At 37.4% G+C, this 10714-nt stretch overlaps 1 protein-coding gene across 1 annotated transcript; it reads left to right on the forward strand.

Annotated features, from left to right (window-relative positions):
* The first annotated feature begins 2797 nt into the window (after positions 1-2797).
* Positions 2798-4154, forward strand: LOC145159089 (putative F-box protein PP2-B12). Its single transcript, XM_079077985.1, has 3 exons — positions 2798-3154; positions 3310-3428; positions 3506-4154. Exons 1-3 carry the CDS (start codon positions 2822-2824, stop codon positions 3987-3989), a joined length of 936 nt encoding a protein of 311 aa, XP_078934111.1. The 5' UTR covers positions 2798-2821; the 3' UTR covers positions 3990-4154.
* The last annotated feature ends 6560 nt before the right edge of the window (positions 4155-10714 follow it).

Genomic DNA, 10714 nt, shown 5'->3' on the forward strand with positions numbered 1-10714 from the left:
GGATTCTAGTGGGGGAGTTGTAACATCCGAATCTCGAGGTACTTTACATTTTTCAAAATTTGGCCTTATTGTTGGATCGCTACCACGTGGTGGTGAGACACCACACCGTGGCAAGTCAAGGTCAACCTACATGTTCATTTAAGCCACCACGGCGTGGCAGCTGGCAGATGAGAACCCTATTTTCCGTATTTTACTCCCTATTTTAAGGAATGAGGAGGCTAGGGTTTGCTCACCCCCAGCCTCTATTAAACCTGTGAAACCCTAATCTCTCTCTCTCTCTCTCTCTCTCTCCCTCCCTCCCTCCCTCCCTCCTTTCCTCATTTGGTGCCTTTGTGTTCTTGAAGCCTTAGAAGGAAGAAAGAAGAAGAAGTAAACTTGGATTCAACAAGCTAGCCCTCATCCTTTATGTTAGCAATCTTCTGGACCCTTGTAAGTGTACAAGACACACTTTTTTTTTTATCAAAGTAGATTGCTAGATCTTATGTTTTGTCCATTAATCATCATGTTTTATGAATTTGAAATGATGGGATCTCATAAAGCTTGTAACTTTATGAACCTATGCGAAAGTGGGTATGATTATAGATTTGGATCTAGTTTCTTGATGGGTTTTGAGCCATGCATGTTTAAAAAACACCAACTTTTATGTTGGATTAAGTATTAAAATCTGTTATGGAGTAAATGAGCTATGGACCCTTTGGAATAAGTGCTTAATGGGGAATGTCATGTCATTTCTAGGTCCCTTGAATCTAGGGTTTGGGATTTTGACCTCGTGAATGGTCTTATTGAGTAAAGTTGGAAACTTTATCCTTCTAGACCTTGTTTCAGACTAGATCTTGAATTGGGAGACTTTAGGATCGAAAAAACCAGCTTAATCTATTAAGCTGTTGAAAACCCAATGGTCACGGCATGGCAATGGAAAAATTCACGACTGTTTGATACTAGTGGGGCTACGACATAGCCATAAGTGGCCACGACGTGGCAGTTGACCAAAGTCAACATTGACCGTGACTTTGACCATTGACCTTTGACTTGAGCTACCTTTTGGTCAAGTACCTATTTTAGAGGAAGAGCTCAAGGTTTATTTGTTTGGGCTGATTAGGTTGTGTGTAGCAACGATACTCTATCAGCGAGAGTAGTAGCAGTACATCATTTTCTGTGAGGCGAGTCTCCTTACTATGCTTATGGGTTGAAGGCACCAATGTCGATCCACCAAATTGTTTAAGTAGAATGTTAGTTGATATATGACTCTTACATGTTTGTATGATTCGGTTGAAATAGACCCCAGGGCTAGGCCCATATTTGAATGATTGTGTTGAAATAAACCCCATGGCTGGGCCCATGATTTTATGACGGGTTGGAAGCAACCCTAGGTTTAGGCCCATATTTGTGTTTTGGGTTGCAATACACCCCATGGTTAGGCCTAGTTGTATTTTTGGTATGTGGTACTTTGAGGAACTCAGTAAACCTTGTGCTTACAGTTTATGTGTATGATTTCAGGTATTTCCGATACGAAAGGGAATAAACCGACGTGATGGCACAACATCCTCCCCTTATGATTTCCGCACTTATTTTGGATAATTGTACTATGATATTTTGACATTGTATTTGTTGATTGACATGGAGATGTTTGGTGAATGAACATGTTGGTTTTAAAAATGAAAAATTTTATTACTGTTTTTGGGATGTTACACAAACCTTTTAAACATATGACATATTTTTTTCCCTTTAAAGAAAATGTACTAAATGGAATTAATGTCATGTTATTGATATGGTTAATTATTGTAGCATGTGTAGAAGCGTAGTCAATTAGTAGTTAACAAATGTTTTTTTAATTTTGTTTTGAAAAAGTTTATGTCATCATTAAGGAGTATATATCAAATTTTGATAAATCTAAATAATTTTATAAAATTAAATATCAAAATTTTATATCGAACCAAGATAAAATTTATCGTACTTATATTATGAACTGAAAACTAAAACATATTTTTACCTTTAACTCAAAACAACATAATTATATTTTTTAAATAAAATAGCAACATACTATTATTTTATAATAGTACAGGTCTTTATAATAACACATCATATTTTTCATAAAAATAAATATATTTATGTAAGAAAAATAAAGATAAATCTTGAAAATTACATAATATAAAAATATAAAAAGTAATAAAATAATGTTTTATATTTCAAATTAAAAAAAAAATTAAAATGAAAGTATTTAATGATATTGTAGTTTGAATATTTTATATCAAGTTTAGACAAAAAAAATTAGTATATATTAAATAAAATATATTTGTATTATCATTAAAATTTATATGTTTTAATTTTGTATTTACATAAATATTATATTTTCTTTGTTTTGATTTTTTGTCTTTTTATTTGAGGTATGGTAATTAATAAAAAATTTAATAGACTTATGTAAAATTTCAACGTATTATATGATATATGGTATGATCATTAAATAAAATTTCACATGGTTCTTAAATGAAATATTACAAAATGCAAGATATTGTCCATATCTATATTTTTTTAATTTTAATAGATCAATCTACAGACATCCATACAATAACTATTTATATGCATGGTTTGCTTTATAATAAAGACCATTCATTTAAAAAAAATAATTGGTAAAGACTAGTTTAAAAAGAATGAAAACCTTAAATACCATTTGTAAATTTTTTTCTAGAATTGCCGACCATTCAAAAAAAGAAAAAAAAAAGGACAGCTGGACGCCACATAACATTACAAGTAACAACTTTTGGTTTTTGACTTTTTGTTGATATGATATGAACCACAATTAAACACGTCATTCATTGACGTAATGTCTCCATTTATACCCCACACACCCACATTTATACAACCACTAATCTGTGAAGTTTTTTCAAAACTGAAAGTGGATATGGAGGATTTTTTCCAGTCTTTGCCGGAAGGATTCGTAGCTGAAGCATTGGCACTCACCAGCCCTCGAGATGTTTCCCGATTGTCCTCCGTCAATTCCGTTTTCCGGTCGGCGGCACAGTGGGACAGCGTATGGGAGGCTTTCACACCGCCGGAGTACCTGACGGAGACGGCGGACGGTGGTGCAGTCGGATCGAAGAAGGAGGTGTATCTACGCCTCTGTGATCATCCAGTCATAATAGATGAAGGAAATAAAGTATACTTTCGAACAACTTTCCTATCTTATTTCACACTTTCTGTTATTCTTCTACCAATAAAAACAAATGAAATTCGTTTTTGAGATCTCGAAACAGGAAAGAAGCTTCGAATTGTGTCGATTTGATCTGATTCTTTTCATCTATTTTTCAACAGAGTTTCTGGTTGGATAAAAGCAGCGGGAAGAAATGTTACATGTTAGCCGCGAGACAACTGTCAATTGCTTCTTCTGATTCCCCAAATTGTTGGATATGGACACAAACACCAGAATCAAGGTATTAATCAACACCTTTTACAGATCGTAAATTCAAAATGTTATCTCTCTGAATTTAACTCAAATCTCGAATTATAGATTCAAAGAGGCAGCAGAACTTATCAGTGTGAGTTTACTTGAAATCATCGGAAAAATAAATACTTCAATTTTCTCCCCTGATACAACTTACGTTGCTCTTCTCGTGTTCAAAACAACACCGAAAGCATATGGGTTTGAATACCAACCGGTGGAAGTCTGTATCGGTTTTCACGGCGACCGGAGTCAAACCCGGTTGGTGTATCTCGACCCTGAAGCAGGGCGGAGACGAGGACTCCGATCAAGGAGACGGATTGGGATGTTTAGCAAAGGGGCATTCGTGAATTGGGATGTTGTGCCTCCACCTTCTAAAGAGAATGGTCCGAAACAAAGAGACGATGGGTGGTTTGAGATTGAGATCGGAGAATACTTTAATGGCGGTGGTGATGCGGCGGAACTGGAGCTGCGTGTGGCGGAGGTGAACGGAGGGAATTGGAAGACTGGGCTTGTTATTCAAGGTATCGAGTTTAGGCCTAAAAAATTGTAAGTAAGAATTATGGATTAAGTATTAAGAAAGTAGTTGTTGTGTTTGAAATTGGAAATTAGTTAGTTTGGTTTATTGGAAAACAACTGATTTTCTTTTTGTTTTTTCGTTTAGCAATATGATATGGCTGTAATTCAGAAATTGTAATGTATTGAATATTGTTTGGAATTTTTTCTGAATATAAAATTTATACATACGAGTAAAAACTGGAGACACCACTAACCATTGGGATTTACATTAAAAAGTTGCAAAATATTTCTAGAATCAAGAGACACCTGTCATGATTGAGACTATACCATGAAGGAAAGGTGTAAAGTTAAAACTAAGAAAAGGGTTTCTATATGAAAATGTGGTTGACTTGACTATAAATTAAAAAAAAATTATATTTTAAAAATTAAAACATGTTTTTTTTAAACGGCTAAGACGATATTGGAAATCAGGCCCAAAAAATTGGAAGACTGATCTGATTGTTCTAAGGGAAAAAGAGACGTACTAATTAGTACAAACACATTGAGGGGTGTTATACACCACACATCATAGCTAAGATTATTAATTTGGGGGTTGATTATTTTAATCAATCCACTCACTAATTTGAGGGTTGACTCTTCCGCGTTAACTTTTAATCAATTCTTCCGCATAAATTTTTAATAAATCAATCCATAAAAATTTATTTGCTACTAATTTTGCCTCTTATTTACCAAAGGGCTTATAGTCTAGCGGTATTCGGTGTTGCCCTCCCTCCTTAAGGTTGATAGTTCAAGTCCCGTCGTGGACATATGTGGATTTAAGGTGTAGTTTAGGAGTAGGTTAGATTTACCGTTTCAAAAAAAAAATTGTTTGCCTTTCATTTACTCTTCCCCTAACTTTTAATCAATTCTGATCAATTCTTCCGGATCAACTTTTAATCGATCTTCTTTTAGAAACGGCAAATAATATTAAAAGGTCACACGATTAGCAAATAACTAAAACGTAGACAATAATACAAGGATAGCAGTGAGAAAATGTAACATTACAATAATTTAACAAAAAGGAGAGATACTTCGGTCAATCCATCTACCGTACATATTCGTGGATCTGTATTTGAACCAAGAATACAACTGATAAAATAACCTTGGCAGCAATCTTTGCAAAATTGGTATTAATCGCCTTGAAAATCTTATTGTTTTGTGTCTTCCAAATGAACCATAGAAGCGCGTAGAACACCGTAGTGACTTTTTCCATTTTTCTTGGACAACCCATGTAGCCGCAAAATTTAGGAATCCAGTCACACTATCGAATTGAGTGACCTGAATTCCACACCGTTTTCAGATCTAGTCTCTAGCATCAATCGCCATCGAGCATCTAACTAGCAAGTGATCCACTGATTCCTGTTATAAAGTTGAAAGTACCTTAATGCCCCTGCTTTCGAGCTTCATAACCACCGGGAGTCTACCCAAAGCCACCTTCCATACAAAACGTCAAAATTTTAATGGGATTGTTTTGACCAATTGATGTTCGGTCCATTATACGTGAAAGGCTTAGAGTTAATCTTTTTACGCATTAAGTTGACTGAGTAACCACCATCAGGTTTTAACTTAAATCGAAAACCATATTATGAATGTTTCTTGTTAACGTCCTGTAACAGATTTTGTAAGTTTTCAAGATCTATCAGGACCTCCGTTTCCATATTCTATGATTTTCATCTCTACATACAATTAGTGATCCTCTCTGAGAGGAAACAAAGTTTCACCGCTTCTAACTCATATAACCGGGGAATCGTTCTTGTAATGTTAAGGAGCCACACCATTTGTCTTTCCAGAATAGAATGTTCAATTTAGGCCATGAATTAGCGTGAAAAGTTCTTGATAATTGATGTCAAATTCTGGGAGCCTTTTGATAGCTTTGGCAATATTGCACCAGACACCACTTATAAAGTTTTTTAAGATGTATGTGACTGGTTTCTATTTAGATTGTGAATACTAATCATGCATTCCCTCCAAAGTCCACCACATTTTTCCTTCAGTCTCCACCACCATTTGGTAAGTAAGGCTAATTTTTGAGTCTTCAAAGTCCCAAATCCAAGCCCACCATCTTTTTTGGATGGCACTATTTTTGAAAAGAGACCCAATGTGTTTTGGATTTAGAATCATCTCCACCCCAAATGAATCTTCTTCTGATGTTTTCAAGTTCTTCCAAAATCCTTTCTGGTGCCTTGAAAAGACAAAAGTAATAAGTAGGAAGACTATTAAGAACCAATTTGATTAAAATGAGCGCCCCTTCGAATGACAAGGTTTTAGCTTTCCAAATTGATAGGCATGATTGAAAATTTTTAATTATCGGTCTCCAATGTTTCTTCATCGCCATGTTTGCCCTCGCTGGAACCCCAAGATACGTGAATGGGAACAAACTCTTTAAACAACCTAACACCATTTCTTGATTTTGGAGATCAGAATCCAGAATCCCAATACCAAATAATGTTGATTTACGAAAGTTCAATTTGAGCCCGGAACAAATGTGAAAACAATTTAACATTCGAGCTAAACATTTAATGCTAGTCTAGTCTCGTTTGCCCACGAAGATGGCATTATTGGCACATAATAGGTGAGATAACGCAGGGCCATTATGTGGTAATGAGAGACCACGTATGAGGGATTTCTCCAAGGCACTTTTGATAGCAATGTTCAGGCCCTCCATGGAAACAATAAAGAGAAAAGGTGAAGAGGGGTCACCTTGTCGCACACCCTTTGAGATAGCAAATTCTTCTGTGCGAGCCCCATTGACTAGGAAGGATGATTTGGAAGAGGCGAGAGAACTGTAACGCCCGTGTTTCTGGGCTAGACATTAATGTTGTTGTAATAGTTTAGGTTAACCTTTGTAAACTCATTTTGAAATAATAAGAATGTGTTATTTGAGTATTATGTGTTTTATGCTTAATTATGTGCCTTAATTGGATTAAGAATAAAAATAAGCGTAAAAATAAAATTTTAGATAAGCTCGATATCTATGAAGGAAGTTGTAGTGGTCGTGGCAAGGTTTCCGACTATATAAAGAATGCTGAAATCCGAGTTATAACGAAGAAGTTATGACCTGTCGAAGTTTCGCGACGGAACCGCCACGACGCTGAATGACGTCAAATATGAATTTAAGATAGAGAGATATCTAGCCTTAGTGATCTAAACGGAAGTTGTAGATTATGGTAAACCGAGAGCGTGGATAAAAAGAACATCTAAATCTGACTTCGTATGAGGAAGTTATGATTTTTCTAAGTTTCAACTTAGCAGTATGCAGCCCGAAACTCGAATATGAGATCAAGTGATTTTTAGCCGAAACAATCTAAACGAGAATCGAAGATCTCGTCATTAGTAGTCCATCGGCAAAAAGACAGACGAAAACGGACGTCAGATGAAGAAGTTATGATTTTATAACGAAGTTTTCCTGTCCCGGCCTACTAAAAATAATATAATAAAAATAAAGTCAAAATTAGCCGACGGAGTTTAAATGAAAGTTGTAGAGCATAATCTCACCTACGCGTGGATATAAAGAACGTCGAAAACGGAGCTCGTATGCGAAAGTTATGAATTTTGAAGATCGTGGCACGCATACCGAAGCTTATCCGAAGAGTACGCCCAGCGTACTCCGAAATTACGCCCAACGTAAATCGAGTTTTAGCACCTTATAAATAGAATGCGAGGGCAGCCGATTCCTTTGCTCATTTTCTCTTCTCTCTCTCCCATTTTGCATCGTTTTTCGTGCAAGAGATATCCCGAAGCCCCTGTATCATTCCCGAGCCCCGAAGCAAGTCCCGAAGCCCCGAGGATCCCGAGAAGTAAAGTTTCCAAGCCGAAACTCTGCCCGTGAAAGGCCTGGTTTTTAAGAAAAACATCCCGGTTCTATCGGAAAAGTTTATTTTAAGAGCCGAGGTGCTGTCCGATCATTTTCTTATCAAGTGAGTGTATATTCGTTTTCTTCTAACACATAGATATGAAGTATTCTTTATAAAATACGTGCTACGTGTTTATATATTATTTGTTTATTTGAACTATTTGTTGAATGGATGTTTTGTATAGGCGTTAAGTTGTATATAAATGTATATATTTTATCTACTAATATGTTGGGTAGAACATGGGTAGACAGTTGGTGTGTGATGAAATAAAATGATGAGAGGCCTCGATGTCGTTGTTGATCTAGTCATCTAGCGGAGTATGGATGACGACCACGGACTCATTCTAGACAGTCCAGTGGAACACTAGCAGGCTCATAACCTGTAGGTATTGTGAACGATGTATTCACCGGTGTACTCTATCCCCCTCATGGTTGCCTTTAGGACATCTATTGCTAAGGAAGCCCCTTTGCAGTAATGTCCGTCCCGATGAAAATCCTAGATTAGGTCCCTTGTAATAGTTATTGTTTTAGGGACATAAAGTGAGGATAACGGGAATGGGTAATCGGGTTAGTGTTGGTTGGTGAAATTAAATATAATTATTTATTGTGGGTTGAAAATCCTATATGCTCACCAGGCTCCCAAGCCTGACCCACTCAGTTTCCTTGTATTACAGGTAGTGGCGCAAGGGCATAAGTTGGATGACCTGTAGTTGGATGACATCCCGAAATTTTGTTATATAATGGAAATACATTTCTTTATGAAATGCTTTGATAAATTTTTATCATATTTTGCTTTGGGAACAAATTTCGCAATTCTTTTAATCAAAGGATTACTCTGATTTTATTTAAAAGCATAAATGAAACCGGTCTTTTTTGGCCGTGATTTTGGGGATGTCACAGTTGGTATCAGAGCATTAGTTTATGCGAACTAGGAATTTGTAGGATTTCTAGACTTAAACTTAGAATGCTAAGCGATGATTTTGAGATGCGAGCACTAGTTTATTTTAGGAAAGATGCCTAAAATGCTTTTATGTGCTAAATGTTATATGTTTGTCATATATGATATTTTTTGTTCGGATCTATGGTCTGTTGCCGACCGGATCTGGAAACCTTATGTGTTTAGGATTCTAAGCGTGCGACGACGGTATTAGAACTAGCATGTAAACGTTTCGGAGTGATTTAGATAATTATCTATCGTGAAGAAGGATCTAAATTCACATTGTTCAGTGTATAGATCAACGATGGCAAGAACAAGAAGTGGCGCTGGAAACGTGAATGAAAACAGGAATCAACCGCCTGTAATCGAGCAAATACCTGTTGTAGCAGCAGCACCCGAGCCAATAACAATGGCTGGTGTGCAATTGATGATTCAGACGATGTTGGATCGTCAGATGGAAGAAACTAGACGTCTGCTTCGACAAAATCATGAAGAACTTTCAATCCAAGTTGAAGAGCCCGAAGTGAATGGAGGGCCGTCGGAAGGTGGAAACTTCAGTGATACCATTGGTCAAGCCAACCCACCAATTGTTAGAAAAGATAATCGCGATGGAGGAAATGATGGAGAGGATGTAAATACAAGGATTTTATGGCATCTAAGCCACCGTGTCTATCCGGAAGCCCGACGCCGGTGCAAGTTATGGATTGGATCTCCGAAATGGAGACAATGTTTGAAAGTTGCGAATGCAGCAACAGGCAGAAGACCGCTCTTGCGATCCCTTTGTTAAAATCTAGCGTGTTAAGTTGGTGGAAGCTGTTAGCTGACTCTATGCCCAAGGGAGAAGCGAGCAAGATGTCTTGGGAAGACTTTATGGAACAACTGAAACTGCAATACTGCTCCGAGCAGGACCTTCTGGAAATCAATAATGAGTTTCAGAATTTGAAAAAGGGAAAAATGAGCGTTACTGAATACGCTGCAAGTTTCACAGAAAAGATGAAGCTTATCCCATACCTAGTTCCAACAGAACTCTCAAAGGTCAATAAGTTTGCCCTCGGACTGCCAGCGGACTATGGTCCAATTGTTAAGCAAGCAACCACATTGAAAGCCGCCATCTGGGCTGCTAAGAATGTTGAGACTCAGATCAAGGAGAAGGGTCTGGAGAGATCAGAGGTTGGTGAGAAGAGGAAGTTGGATGGGCCTTCAGGGTCCAACAAGAAAAAGAAATTCTCGAAGTCTAGTTCGAGAGGAGGAGGAGGCGAAGCGAAGTGGTGCGACAAATGCAAGAAGAAGCATCATGGGAAATGTGATGGGGAAGTCACATGCTTAAAATGTGGAAAGCCAGGGCACTATGCCAACGAATGCACCCTTACCAAGAAAGTTTGTTATGGGTGTGGGGAGGAGGGGCACATCTCGAGAGAGTGTCCGAAAAAGAAGGAGGCAGCAAAACCCAACATTCCCCCAAAGCCAAAAGCGAGAGCCTTTCAGAGGACACTGGAAGCTGCTAAAGAAGAAGCTGATGTCGCTTCAGGTACCTTTCTCGTAAACAAATTGTCTGCCCAAATTTTATTTGATTCTGGAGCCAACTACTCCTTTATTTCGCATGAATTTGGTAGAAAACTAGCTTTGCCTGTCGATAGACTAGATAATGCTTTATTAGTTGAAGTTGCTAGTGGCAAGTTTGTACCTGTTAGTCATCGTATGAAAAACATCTTAATTGATTTGAACGGGAATAAGTTCCACGAGGAATTATTGCCTATTGAGCTAAATGGTTTCGACATCGTGTTGGGAATGGATTGGCTTAGCGCCAATGACGCCGAGATATTGGGGTTATATATTGTACGGCGAAACTCGCTAATAGATATCTGTTTTCTCAGGAACGCCGAAAGAAGATAGTAAAAGTAAACCCGCCAGGGAAGGAGTCATTTATGGT

This window comes from Lactuca virosa, chromosome 2 (genome assembly GCF_052849685.1).
Source record: "Lactuca virosa cultivar CGN04683 chromosome 2, Lactuca_virosa_CGN04683_v6, whole genome shotgun sequence".
Taxonomy (NCBI): domain Eukaryota; kingdom Viridiplantae; phylum Streptophyta; class Magnoliopsida; order Asterales; family Asteraceae; genus Lactuca; species Lactuca virosa.